This window comes from Zootermopsis nevadensis, unplaced genomic scaffold (assembly GCF_977971745.1).
Source record: "Zootermopsis nevadensis isolate Lab colony 2312 unplaced genomic scaffold, Znev_1.0 Znev_ptg000001l, whole genome shotgun sequence".
Classification (NCBI taxonomy): Eukaryota; Metazoa; Arthropoda; class Insecta; order Blattodea; family Termopsidae; genus Zootermopsis; species Zootermopsis nevadensis.
Window position 1 is genome coordinate 3977611 of NW_028259133.1, and position 15076 is coordinate 3992686.

The window sequence follows — 15076 nt, forward strand, 5'->3', positions numbered from 1 at the left end:
TGCCTTGCTCCATGCCAAGCCACACTACCACATTAGTAAGACTAATCCGAACGAATCTATACAAAGTAGAACGTTACAATTGGTGGCAGCGGTGAGATTATTTTTAATTTTTTTTAAACGGTTCATTACTTTGTTATAAACACTTTCGTTTGGAAACTAATTGTTTTAGTAAAGCTTAGCAACTAGCAACTAGTGCTAAGAATTATTAAAATGGCGGAGTCCCAATTACGTCAACAAATAGAAAGCCTACAGGCAGAATTGAGCAACCTACGTACACAGATGATAACAGGGCGTCCAACAGCGGCTAAAGATCTTTCATTCCAAAATGGGGAGGTTCAGAAAAGTCAGTCACAGTAAATGAATTTTTTGAAACTGTAGACAGTACAGCACGTGTTGGAAATTTGAGTGAATCAGATAAGATTCAAATCACAATACTAAAATTGACCGACACGACCAAAACATTTTATAGCAGAAGTTTATAACTTCTCGCACCGGATATTACGTGGGAAAACTTTAACGCTCATTTTCGGAATCCTTTAAGGGATGTTTGAAGCGATCGATTTCACTTTGTCCAACTGCAAACAGCGAGACAAAGAAAGGACGAAACACCTCAGGAATTTGCGGACCGTTGTCGTTCATTGGCGCAGAAGACAGTGAAGAAAGTAGAGGACCCCATATTACAACAGTGTCATTATGAGCAGGCACAAAGGAGCTTTTATATCAGGCTAAATTGGGAATCCAGGAACGAAACATTTTATTCGGGTTCAGGAATTAAGTGTGAAAAATGTAACATGGCAACGTTGCCGCGCTCATTTCAGGCCGATTGAAACAAGATCCGCGACAAGCAAGCAATTCAACAGCAGGCCAGGTCTGCATCCGACATATTCCGCTAGGACTAGAAATGCGCAGTCAAAGTTACATCTTCGGTGCTACGAATGCAACAAACTAGGGCATTATGCCAGAGATTGTTATCAGCGAATTTCCAAAATTCAAGGCCAAAAAAGAAATCTGCCACCGAAATCCAATCAGCAGGAAACACAATCTCCAAAATTTCCTATAGCATTGGCCCCAGTAAATAAAGTTTTTAGGGAAACGAGTAAAAGATGGAAGGGTGGACAGCTACTTTCATCTAGCAAACCCCGAAAACGCTGTCGAAAGCTATCACGTGGTACCGCTAGCAATGGATCATGGCACTCCTACTGTTCAAGTCAGAATACAGAGTGTACTTCGAATTCTTATAATAGATTCCGGTTCTTGCTGCAGTATTTTACAGCCGGATATATCCGACTATCCCTTGAGATGTACCAATCGTGCAGGTCACAGGTGATACGCTGAGAGTCGAAGGGGAGCAAACCTTATTGTTTCTTTTGGATAACATTTCCTATCGTCACACATTTTTAATTTGCAAACTGCCAACCAGTGTAGCAGGAATCCTGGGAATAGATTTTTTGAAACCGAGGCAAGCTATTTTAGATTTGGATAATTACATTTTAAAATTAAATAGAAATTGCAATATGAAATCGGTTAGAAAGATACAACAGGATCCTTCAGATGAGGAAAATGTACAGGGAGTGTGTAATGGACTGATCACCCACAACACTCTCTGGGAATCCTTGTAAGAAAAGTCTTGTTGCACCAGCAAGTCCGACTGAGGACAAAAAGGAAATTCCAAGGAACCAAACTTCAAAATTTGAAGAAAATTTTCGGGAATCAGAACAAGAAATTGTGATAAACGAATCAAATGCGTGGTTGGTTCAAAGCAAAGAAACTGTGATCCTTAAGCCTAAAACCAAACAAGTCGTATACAGTAAAATCATAGGCGAGAAATCGCAAATTTCACCAAGACTTGTCTGTGTGGAGCCCGCTAAAATATACATAGAAGGCGTTTGTGCGGCGCGTGTGGTATCCCATGTATACATGGATAACCATAGAAAGCAGCCTGCAGACTTAAATGTCTCTACGAGTCGCACTCAGACGGCGACCCGCGAGTTGCAAACCCCATACGGTAACGAGGATAACGAAAAGCAAGGTTGCAGTTCAACTTGAAACCATTGCTTAGGCACAGTTCTGCTAGTATTAGCAAATTTCAGTGATGAGGAATTACCAGTGACAAAGGCCACAGTTTTGGGTGTAGCCCATGAGGTAAACAGATCAACTAAACTTATACATGTACAGTATTAAGTACAGGCAAACCCAAAATAGAAACAATATTAACACAAACCAAAATAAATGAAGAAATATAAATAAAAACAAATCCACCTAGGGAACACTAATATAATTGTAAAACGCTAAACAAATATAAAAAACAGATAATGAAGCTAGATCATCTATCAAGACAACCTATCTAGATCATATAATATTGCTGCAACAACTAACTTAGTACCTTTGAAACAGAGGAAAAGAAAAATCAATAATGAAACAAACAATCATGCAGTTCCAGCTTCTTCTAAAGAGTGGAACTTGGGAATCTGTTTACAAAGACAATAAGTTTATCTCATTTTTGAATACATTTCTAAATATTTTTGAAGCTAGTTTTCCTATTACATATGAAACTATAGGCAAAATAAAGAATGACTGGATTACGCAAAGAATAAAAGTATCTTGCACACATAAAAGGAGTCTGTACATCTACAGTAGGAACAGTAAAGACCGAAATGCAAGAGCTTTTTATGTTAAGCATTGTAAAATCCTGAATAATGTTATAAAAGCAGCATTACAGTAGACTTTTAGCAAAATCAGACAATAAAATAAAAACAACATGGAACATAATAAAAAGGGAGACAGGAAAAATATATTTATCAGAACAGATGCCATCTCTTCTAATACGCAATGAAGAAGTAAAGGATCCAGGATCAGTGGCTAATGACTTCAATAAGTTTTTTATAACAATTACTAAAAGCTTAAATTTAAGACAGAAGATGCTGTTTCCATTTTAAAAGCTGCATTTCCTGCAAAATTTTCTGGCCTTAATATCATTCCAACCACTGAAACTGAGGTTAAAAGTGTAATACAGTCCCTCAAGTCAAAAAACTCATCAGGTTATGATAAAATAACAAGTAAAATTTTGAAAGCTTGTTCAGCTTTAATTAGTCATCCATTAACCCACATTTGTAATCACTCATTATACACGGGCATTTTCCCGGACCGCCTTAAAATATCAGTAGTATGACAGCTGTACAAGAAAGGGGACAAAACCAGTATGACAAATTACAGGCCTTTTTCACTATTAACTACTTTTTCTAAAGTGCTTGAAAAGATTATGTACAATAGATTAAGTCGTCATATGCATACTAACAACATATAAGTCCCGGAACAATTTGGCATCAGGAAAGGTGTATCCACTGAAGATGCGGCCTTCAAGCTAACAGACAAAGTGCTTAAATCTATTAACCAAAAAATGCATGTTGGAGGAATTTTCTGTGATTCAGCAAGAGCTTTTGACTGTGTAAATCATGAAATTTTGTTGGATAAATTGCATTTTTATGGCATTGAAGGAATAGCAGCGCAATGGTTCAGATCCTATCTAACAGATAGAAAGCAAAAGGTCAAAGTAAAATCACCTAAAAAGAATCATAAATTTTTCTCAAACTGGGGAAAAATAAAATGTGGAGTTCCCCAAGGGTCAATTTTAGGGCCCTTGCTTTTTATAATATACATAAATGACCTTCCTCCAATAATAAATACTTTAACAGAACCCATAATATTTGCCGATGACACAAAGGTCATAATTTCTAATAAAATTTTGGATGATATCTGTGCAACATCAAACATAGTTCTGTCTCATATGAGTAAATATGGTTTAGTGCTAACAAGCCGGCCCTAAATCTTGATAAAACAAATATAATAAAATTTATAACAAATAACTCACCACAATGTGCTTTAAGTATTGATCATAATGGGAAGTATATACAAGAGTCAATAAACACAAATTTCCTGGGTTTGCAAATTGATAATCACCTAAATTGGACAAATCATATCGATAAACTGTTGCATGTCAGCAACACTGACACACTCAGATCAGTATATTTTGCCTATTTTCACTCTTTAATGAAGTATGGAATAATTTTTGGGGGAAATACATCAAACAGTAAAAAAATATTCACTTTAGAAAAGAAAATTATTAGATTATTGGCTGGTGTAAAACCTAGAAATTCATGTAGAAGTCTATTTAAGAAATTAGAGATCTTAACTCTACCCTGTGAATACATATTCCCATTAATGAACTTTATTGTACATAACCAAGAACTCTTTCAAACTAATTCTGCTGTTCACAGCGTCAACACAAGGAATAAAAATCAGCTTCATAGACCAATTGCCAACCTCTCATGCTTACAGATATTATGCAGGGATCAAAATTTTCAACAGACTGCCATCAAATCTCACAAGTCTTGTAAATAAAAAGGCACAATTTAAAGCAGCATTAAAAAGATACTTACTTACACACTCCTTTTACTCTGTCAATGAATTTCTAATGTTTACAAGTAAGTCTTAATTATCTAATAATGGGTGGATTTATTTGTAACTTATCATTTCTCTAGGTGAATACTTTGTTTTGTATTATGTGAAATTTATATAATAGTTTGAATTGTACTTTATAATATGTATTTTATTATTATTATTATTATTATTAATATTATGACTTTTTCCACATCCTATTGTCATCTGACTGTCTTATGGATCAATGGAATGTAAATAAATTATTATTATTCTTGTTTTATAATAAAAGATTCTTGTGTGGTTTTAGAATGTTACTAGCAACTTTTCAATCAAATGTTTGTACTTTTGGGTACCAAGCATACATTTCAATCTTGTCTTCAGGGGCATAGTCATTTTTTTCCAAGATTTCCATTTTGTTTGATTACATCTTAGTAGGTATTTATATCAAGGCTGAGAATTGTGCTCTGTAATTTATCTGTGTTTTGTTTTGAATAGGATTCTTAGTGCATGCAAGATATATGCACTTAGTAGCGACCTGTTTCATGTGGCTGCCTTTTTGTCTTCTTGCTTCATGACTCAGTCACATGTGAAGGAACTTCACCTAGCTGCGTTCCTTGACTGGGCATGCAATGTAAGTGAAAATTTTTTGAGCCAAGAAATCCATGTGTTGTAAGATTTATTTTCTTTACTTTAGAGATAAAATGTATTGAATGATTTGTATTGTTGTCAAATTGATGCAGTGACCACCACTTGTAATATCTTCACATTTAATGGTAGCCACTTCAAGAACGTCATAATCGAAGGAAGCCGTCTATCCTTTTCTGGACCCTACAAATGCCTACTGTGATCTTCTGAACCTATGAAACCTACTTGCTAATGTACATAGTCTGCCCTGTACTTGCAGAACATTTAAGAGTTATTCTGCTACTCTAACTAAGGAAGCAACATGCAAAGAACGTTAATAAATGGATTCAACTAAACTAAATAACAAACAAAATGCAAACGTTATAAAACACTTGAATAAACACTTCCCTAAAGGATAATTATTTTATTAGGCAGCGTATATTATAAACCTGCACTCTTGAGTCTTTGTATCACTCAAGAGTCCGTGGGCAAAAGGATATGAATTACTTTCTGGTCTGACAGCTGCCACTGAGACATTCACCACGTGCATGTTTCTTCTGGGGCCATGTTATGCCTGAATATCAGTGGTGCGTTCTGTTATCGGTAGTGTGGATTCTGTTATTACCCATGTTATCAGAGACCAATTGCCAACCTCTCATGTGTTCAGAAGAGTGCGTATTATTGAACCATTCTATGGTTCAAGGGTCTGTTAGCGACCTCTGTGGGCCAGCTTTTGAACTGTGTTTGCTCGGCCACGAGAAGTTATGATTGACCGTCTGTAACGTTCTAGCCATGATTTCTCTTTGTCCTATGAGACTTTGCCCAACCAATTAGCTGTCATCTTTCCCTCCCCCGTCTTCTGTTCTGAGGACTTTTGGAAGGATGTGGCCCTGCTATCTCTCGCTTGTTTTGCCAGCTACGATAAGAGATGGATGGGTAGTGAAATTCTGTCTGGATTTGAGATTGTGTGCGCATCTTCTTTTGGTTCTAAATTCGGTTTAATATTATGTCCTGTGGTAGCTGACAATGAGAGAGCAATTGCGTATATTTTTCTGGTGTGCTCTGTTTTGTAGCTAGTCACTATACTGACTGAGCTATCCCGGCTCATAAAGCATGCCATTGCCGAACGTAAAAGCGCACGAGTGTAGACATAGCTTAAGTATGGTATGCTTGTGATCGGGCGTGGCCCAGTTTCCTTGGGCGTTGCATCATCATAATCATGTTTGGCTATTTTTTTTATATTACAGTTGGTATTCTCTTATATTGTGGTAATTTATGTTGAATTTGGTATTATTTATATTATTCATTGTGGAAATTTGTATTTTACTGATTGCGATTGAGACGAGTTGTAGCGACACCCGTGGTGAGGGTAGTCAGTTCTAGGAATTACGCAGTTGACAAGGCGGCACTGCCTACGCCTGATGAGAGGCTAGCGTGATTTCATAATTTTTCGTGGCGTGGTGACGCTAGACAGAGGAGAGTGGGAGTTGAGAGAGATTAGTGTGTGGGTTGGTTGACGATGCGGGTGCATTACATTTTTCTGCGTGTAAAAAATGGCATGTGGGTGAGCTTTGCAACATGTGATGTAATAACTTGACGTATGTTGGTGGAACAGCAAAACAACGAAAGTGAGATTCTGCGCTGTGTGAAGCTTTTCTCCAAAGTCTGTCAATAGTGTGCAGGTTTTTGCCATTTTGGGAAATATTAAGAAAGATGCAGTGATAATTTGTGAGCTAAGATAAGTTTATTTGTGTTGTATGCTGTCTTCAGGTACTGTTACTCCGTGTTGTCAGACCAAACTGTTCATCTCTGACATCGGGACGCGTGACAAATGTAATGGTGGTTGTGGCACAACAGGCTGTGGAGAAGGATGATCAAACAGGAGCTCATGCGTGCAAAATTTTCAGTAACCTTGTGAACAGGTTAGTGATAATGAATTACATATATATTAGCATTGATATTTCTTACTCAGGAGGTACAGTAAAACCCCTCTAGTTGGACACCCCTCTATATTGAACGCTTTTAATTGGAACCGGCGAATATCCTATAATTTTACATATCTACAATACCCTATATCTTGGACACTCCTTTATCCTGGAACTTGGTCTCCCCTTTTGTTATAAGTTTTACAGGTGCATGCATGCATGCATGCATGCACTTAGTTTCGATGCTTTTATGGGAAATGTTTACAGTTAGTATTTTGTTGTTTTGAATTTCTGACTGATGAATGCCTTCTACCTGTGGATTAGCTTATGGTTGAGGGTGCGAAAATTAGAAAGGGAATGGACAAATTCCAAGATAAAAGAAAAAGGCAGTGTCTTGTGACGAAATTTTTACAAGAAATAAGTGACATCATATGTTGAGCTAATGCCCTAAGTACAATTAAAAAAATACATTCTGAACATTGCAACCATGAGAGTGGGTTTCAAAAGATTATTATTATTGTCATTAATTCTTAATTTGAGCAAGCCTACAGTAGTTAGATTATGTAAGTAACTAGATTACATAGTCGATAAACGTAAAGTATTGGTGCCCTTCCCTTTGAACTTATCAAGGCAAGTTTAATTTAGTGAAAACAAAATTTGTAAAAATTTAATTTACCCTTTTAATTTTTGTTATCAGTAATTCCCTTTTTTTTTGGGGGGGGGGGGAAGGGCTCCATAATACTCTACAATTACCACATTGTCATTACACCACAATTTGAAAAGATGCTTTTCCCCTTTCCCTCTATCCTGGACACCTCTTTAAGTTGGACACATTATCGTGGAACCGCAAGTGTCCAAGTTAGAGAGGTTTCACTGTAACTGGTTCATATTGCGCCAGGAATACAGGTCTTTTTTGATTGCTCTGAGTATCGCCAAGTGAATGTATGGATTGCAGCTTAAGATGAGCCATGACTGTCTCCTTTCACGTCCTTATGAAGTCAGTATTCATGTTTATGTTCCCGATATCATGAAACTCATCACGGCAATCCCTTTTCTCTTTTACTGTCTCTGCCATAGTATCCTCCCCACCCCTACCATTTTTTGTTTGCTTTAGTGTTCAACAGAACAGCATTATGTTGAGATGATATGTGAATCATCATCTTGCCCCCCCCCCCCAATTTAAAATAAATTCTGAGCAGAATCATGATACCTGTCTGGTAAATCTTAAATGGTACAGATTTATGCAGTGGTTGGTATCTGAAGCTTTTTACATGAATCGTTATCATTTTTGATTCTATGATTCTGTGATTGACATTTTGTAGATGGATTAATTTTTTTACATGTAGACATTCCTTAATTTTGAAAAAGTTTAATTTATTGTACAAAATACCGTTATCTGTCTGAATTAATTTTAGTGTGCAGATTAATGTTACAAGTGATACTAAGTGCTAGTGAGTTACTTCTATTTAAGTTTAGCGATGTATGAGTTCTAACAAGTGTGATAAGGACATGTGGTTCTATTCCAGTGATTTTGGGATCTCATACATTCCATACCGTGCAGAGCTGCTAAGTATCTTCCCACCAGCATCACCTGAGGATGAGATAAACTGGATCGCAGCATCTGACACATTCCCACGTTTCATGCATTTGCTTGCATTCCGATCTTTCAGGCACAATGTGCTGCCTGGTTTGGTAGTCAGCTTGGATGCCTTCCCTGAGAGTGTGGTGAGAGTTTGATTCTAATATGCCTGAGTATTATTTCAGATTGAGGTTAACATACTGATTTATGCCTGACCTGTGTTTAGGAGTAACCTAATTTTAATCTTGATCAGAGAAAAACAACACCAACTACAACACAACAGTAATATCACTAAAAGATTAAAGCAAAATATTCATTAACATTTACGATCTTAAGATTTATCTGCTAAAGTAGTGAATTAATGTTAATCAGAAAAAAATAAAATATTTGGTGTTGTCATTTTATAATAGTATAAATTATACCAGAGAAAAACCAATTTAACTTACGTTTTGAACTCGGGAATAAATGACATAAATGCAACGTTTAGGTTGGAAACTCTTTTTGTTGTATCATACAGAGTTTCCCCCCTCATACACTAGTGCCCTAATACTGGCAAAATTACATGTTTGTGTATTTTACATGACTGAAAGGTCAGTTATTCTGAACTTGCAGTGGCGAGCCTCCTCAAAATTAAACTGCTTTTACTTTCTGAGTGAAATTTTGATCTGTTTGTTTCGATCTTGATACATTTTCATGGTGTGTATTGTCTACCTTTATTACATGTTTGCATTATTTTGACAAAATATAAATGTATACATATTTTTCTTCGCTTATAGAATATCTGGATTTTCTGTATAGTATTTTTGTTCCTGCCCAGTAAATTAATCTCACCAGCGTAGATGCGAAAGTGTTGAAATCTCAACTAATTTTCTTGGGTATTCCTTCTAGCATAAAGAGAAATTTCACAATGGCAGTAAAAGTTCTATTTTCAGATGATTCTGAACAGGAAACAGACATGTTTATCTGTATGGACTTTAATATAAGTTATGCTTAAACACGTTTTAATTACCCCACCTAGGTTCTCATAGCAGTTAGTACAAAGAAGGAAAAGGCTGTCTTCTGGGTTGTAGTGCCATGTAGTTTGGTAGATGCTAACCAGTGTTCCAGAGGTCATTACTGTTCCATCATAAGGGCAATGACTCATAACCTCTGAAACATTGATTAGCTAGACTATACGGCGTTACGACCCAGAAGACAGACATTTTCGTTAGCTCAACTAATTTTGTGTGTACTAAATTAAGTGAGAATGTTGCGCGGTACTTTTCTTCTGAGTCATAAGGTTATTGAAATATATGCAAATAGACGAGTTACTGTCCAATTGTACACTCAATTTTTGCCGATTATCTGGTGATATGACTGGCTTATATGAATATTATCTGCTTGGTTTCATCTCTATTGTAAGTTTTATGAATAAAGTGTGGTTTTTGGTCGGAATCTATTCCTGAAAGCATAAACCACAAAGATACATATGACTTGCATTACAAGATCTTTGTTTCAGTGAACTGTTTTATGTAATAACGGAGTCTTTGACTTGTTCGCAGGCGTCATACTCAAGTTTATCACTGATCTCGTACCTGGAAGCTCATCATCTGGAGCTGGAAGAACTTTGTCTAAAAATCATTGTAATTTTCCTACGCCACCAGAAGGTCGACAGGATCACTGTTCCATTACTTGGTTTTCTGGATCGTCTGTTTAGCTCAGGCTGCCTTCGTTCTGTCTTGGAAAACCCTCACTCGGAATTCGCATCTTGCTTACTGCGTCAAACGGAGTGTGAGATTGGCAACACTCGTAATGTGATCAAACTATTAAGAAGTGTGGGTGTATTCTGTCATTTGCTTCAGGTAAGTCAACCTGGTCCTCTTCTAATGCTTTTTTCCCTTATTCTTCATTTCTGGAATGGTAAAGTTCACACATGTCTGTATGTTCATGTGATCACCATATTTGTATTTTAAAAGTACGTTTTTTCTTATATTTAATTATAATCTTTGACATTAGTACTTTTTCTAGTGTTATGCTTTGATTGACTTTAATTTTCTTGAACATGTTTAACGCACACGGAATAATGTTAACAGACACTACTCTCACAAAATGGTGTCTGTGACGAATCAAACGGAAAATTTCGATGAAGCGCGGGAGGTATGTCCAAACGGTACTTACTTTCCGAATATGCCTCATATGGTAACACAGCCTGACCCTTTTTGTCTGTTTCTCTTAACGGTTGTTTAATTATTAAAACATGTAGCTAATGAAGTGAATGACATTCAAAAGATGTTTATGTCTCAAGAACCATCAAGTATTTACTGTAATGTAAGCTGCGTATGTAGGTCTATAGAATTTGCATATGAATTTTAAGAATAAAATGAGATATAAATAAAATCTCATAAGCTGCATGAAAATTATTAAATTAATTTTCCCTCAGGTGCAAGTCAGATTTAAAAATGTGTTTTAAGTTCACATTATGTTTGTTCTAGTCAATTTGTGACAAAGCCACATCAACTTTCGGAACAATGTTACTTTGCGTCTCATTTCATGCAGTCTCTTTCATCCATTCTTCTTTGAAACAATTGTTTATTATCATCATCATCATCATCATTACAGTAGTAGCAATTTTTGTATGGCAGAAATGCTGTGTTTTGACAAGTTCCTTGGCTTGGGCCTATTAACGATGTATGAAATGTAAATGCAAATGTTTATCTGACTTGCTGTTTAAAAAATTAAATCTAATATCATTCTTGAGCAAACATCTTGGTATAATGTTTCAAATTGTGAAATATTTTCAGGCTTTGTAACTAGAATTATAATTGAAAATTTAACCTTTAATCATTCACATTTATGTTAACGCTGCCTGACCCTTTTTGTATGTGTTTTTAACAGGTGTTTAATTATTTCAAAATGTAGCATATGAGGTGACCCCACTTAATGGTACCTGCACCTTGTCGTGGTGGTGGGGCTTGAGTACCTCAGTGATCCCAAGAGCTATGCTGGTGGTAGCATAGCTACTGGTAGGGCCTCCCTAGCCAGATTGGTCGAGGGGGAGAGGTCAGACTAAGACAGGTACCGAATACGGACCAGAGAGCCATAGAAGAAGAAGAAGGAGCAGCATATGAGGTGAATGACATTCAAAAGATGTTTATGTCTCGAGAACCGTGAAGTATTTACTGTAATGTAAGCTGCGTATGTAGGTCTATAGAATTTGCATATGATACATAACATTCTACTATTTCCATATTATCAAACTGTTTGCCTTTCAAGGCATTTTAAGTTCCGAGAACTGTCTCGCTTGTGGAACAGTAGTATCTTCTTCTCTTGTACTACAGCCCTTGGTGTGCTCTGGCATCCTAAACAATCCCATCTATTTCTATCTTGAGCTACATTCTTCCAGTTGCACACTCATCTTTCTCATATCTTCCTCTATCGCTCTCAAATCATTTGCCTTTTTCATAGTTTAGTTTGTCGTCGTCTTTCTTACCTATTCCTAGGATTATTATCGGGTTTCTGGACAATGAAATATTTTCTGGGTATCAGGTCGTCAGCCTAATCCCCCAGTGTCGAACTGGGGACCTCATACATTACAAAATGCTTCTCGTGAAGAAGGGAATGAGTCTATATTTTCCCACAAAAACTTGTTGGAAACCACACCTGCCTGTACGATGTCGTTCTGTCTTTCGCCACCACCATTGTCACAATCACTATCACTAATCACGCCAGTTCCCGGTGTCACAAACTGTGTATAATCAATGTCAAATACACTATCATCGTCCGAACTATATTTACTTATACTATCATCTTCTAAAACTTCATTTAAAACTTGTGCGATCGAACTATACAGGACGTAGTTGGGAAGTTGTTATTTTTAGGCACATTTAACAGCGGTTTATGACCACATTGTGGTTTCTGTTCCTGGACTTTTAGAAATCTTTGTGAGATGTAGAGTGAAATCCCAACTATACAAATCCTGTAGTAGTAGTAGTTGTTGTGTTTCCTCTCCCCCCCCCCCCCCCATACCGAAAGCCCGATTTAAACAACATTATTCCTTTTCCATTTCTTATGAATTTTGATTTACTAAATAACCTGTATGTGGCATAAGGAATATTCTACCTTCTAGAACTTTTTCATTGATTTAGTGAACTTATGGTGAAAACAAAAAATCATTACTGCATGATCTTAATCTTGGTGAATGACATACAGGTAGCCCTCGATTTACGCCGGGGATGCGTTCCTGGACGAACCGGCGTAAACGGAGTTGTTGTAAATTGAAACTCTTTTATAATGTTAATCTATGGGAAGTCAATGACATGCGTTCCGAGCACCCAAACATTGACGAATTATATAATGACATTACATTTAAAGTTCTGAAATAACGTAAATAAAATAAAGGGAATTTAAAAATACATTTTATACATCGGTAATTCGTTGGTCCCCGCGAGTGCGATTCTGTCATGTGGTTGATGTGTACAGTCATCTCTGCTGTTATGCGATAGTTGCATTCATGTAAGACGCCGGCCGAAGTATAGAAAGTCGCGTAGTAAAAATAACCCTGCTACCTCCGCAGAGATTAAATTAGTCCTTTGAAAGTTTAAAGCGCCAGGAATGAAACTGCATAAGAGCAAACTCGCATATGCAAAAGTTTGCATTTCACTAACAGCTTTTACCGATTCATCGATCTCATTGGAGCAAATTCGCGTTAACGAAACATACATAATTGCAGATATGACTGTATTTATAATTGTTATTCAGAATCAGCGATGTAAGAATTACGATTTAGTATGAGAATCAGTACGAGAAATTTTAGAAATTATAGTAAAATATATTTCTTCACTTTTTGACTTACTGGTTTCAAAATTGGCGTTATTCTGAATCGACGCAAATCGAGGGTTACCTGTTTATTTTATCTTGCATGAACCAGGATTTTCTTTGCTTACAGTTTTCGGAAGATTTGTCAGATTTACAGCTTATATTACAAGTTCTTGACATAACTAAGGTTTAATAGTCATATACAGTGAAACCTCTATCCATCGTTCCCGGAACTATCGTTTTCCCGGATGCATCGTCCGTTTTGTTCGGTCCCGAATACATCCCATATAAAATAATGTTACATTTTCCCGCTTCTATCGTTCCTCGAACTATCGTTTTATCGCATCGATCGTTCAAAAATCTTAGTCCCGGCCCACAATTTTCCCGCAATGATCGTTTCTGAGAAATTAAAATGCTGGGTTTTGAGATAAATTAATACCGAAAGACGCAGAATGTTTTTGGAATACACAGTAGCGGTAACCTGTTATGTCGCCCAACCAGCACAGATCCTTTTGGAATGAGGGGACAGTGGTGCAGGGGTGATAGTTGGAGTGAATGGCGGTGCTCATTGTCAGAAATTTTACGATTTTAATTAGGGTGCACTCATATTTCGTTCCAGTGATGCCAAATGGCATGTGCACTGTGAATTTCTTCACAAATGCTTTTATTACAAGTACAAAGGAAAGGCGAAAGTGCTGCTGTGGATGTGGAAATAACGGAGCTGTGGCTCGAGAGACTGCCAACACTGCTGGAGGGATATGAGCCGCGGGACATTTATAATGCGGATGAGACCGGACTTTTCTACAACGCCCTCCCGGATAGGACTCTGGCATTGAAAGGTGAATCTTGCCACGGGGGAATACGTGCAAAACACCGAATTACTGTTCTTCTGTGTGTTAACAGTGACGGTAGTGACAAACGGGTTCCGATTGTAGTTGGAAAATCACGAAAACCGCGTTGTTTCAAAAACATGAAAAAACTTCCGGTGAAATATCACGCCAACAAAAAGGCTTGGATGACAACAGACATCTTTACGGCGTTTTTAAGTTCTCTAGATGCCTCCATGGGCGCACAAGGCAGAAAGATTTTGCTGTTTGTTGATAATTGTGCCGCTCATCCGAAGGACACGACATTTCTACGAAATGTGAAAGTCGTGCAGTATCCAGCAAATTGCACGAGCGTCTTGCAACCGCTTGATTTGGGCATCATAAAATCTTTCAAGCAGTTGTATAGAAAGCGCCTTGTGCAAACAGCTGTATGTGCAATGGATGCTGGGAAGGATGTCAACATGAAAATTGACGTGCTACAAGCAATTCATTTCACAGTGGCAGCTTGGCGGCATGTCTCCCAACCAACTGTTCTGAATTGTTTTCACAAAGGTGGCTACGGGTGTGAACTTCGCGCAGAAGCAGACTCTAACGTCAGTGTGGATGAGCATGATGGCTTTCACGAAGACTGGAATAGATTTGGCGCCGTGAAAGACGTGGTTAAATTTGGTGACTACGCGGCAGTAGACAGCGAGCTTGCTACATGCGGAGTCAACACGATTGATGAGTTGTGTGACGATCGCGAAGGGGGTGGGAGCGGTGAGGAAGACGACGAATGCGAGCCCGAAGCTGTGCCGAGTTTTGCCGAAGCACACGCTGCATTGGCAAAAGTGAAGTCGTTCTTTTATGCCCATAATATTAGCGAACGTGACGAGGAAAACATTTTGAAC

General features: G+C 37.5%; 1 protein-coding gene across 6 annotated transcripts; it reads left to right on the forward strand.

Moving 5' to 3' along the window:
• The first annotated feature begins 80 nt into the window (after window positions 1-80).
• Window positions 81-11659, forward strand: LOC147875161 (tubulin-specific chaperone D-like). Of its 6 annotated transcripts, none has more exons than XM_087350618.1 (5): window positions 81-5068; window positions 6832-6983; window positions 8513-8711; window positions 10107-10406; window positions 11440-11659. In XM_087350618.1, the coding sequence occupies exons 1-5, from the start codon at window positions 5009-5011 to the stop codon at window positions 11461-11463; spliced, it is 735 nt and encodes a 244-aa protein (XP_087206744.1). In that variant the 5' UTR covers window positions 81-5008; the 3' UTR covers window positions 11464-11659. The 6 variants fall into 6 exon arrangements, with proteins under 6 accessions (XP_087206744.1, XP_087206776.1, XP_087206875.1 ...); XM_087350650.1 differs by having other exon boundaries at window positions 11464-11659; XM_087350749.1 differs by lacking the exon at window positions 81-5068 and adding an exon at window positions 5882-6307.
• The last annotated feature ends 3417 nt before the right edge of the window (window positions 11660-15076 follow it).

Bases quoted from the DNA above. Each gene is read 5' to 3' on its own strand.
- LOC147875161 (XM_087350618.1), top strand. From the start codon at position 5,009: ATGACTCAGTCACATGTGAAGGAACTTCACCTAGCTGCGTTCCTTGAC. The intron at 5,069-6,831 runs GTAAGTGAAAAT...TGCTGTCTTCAG, and splicing joins TCCTTGACTGGGCATGCAAT to GTACTGTTACTCCGTGTTGT. The intron at 10,407-11,439 runs GTAAGTCAACCT...TGTTTTTAACAG, and splicing joins TATTCTGTCATTTGCTTCAG to GTGTTTAATTATTTCAAAAT.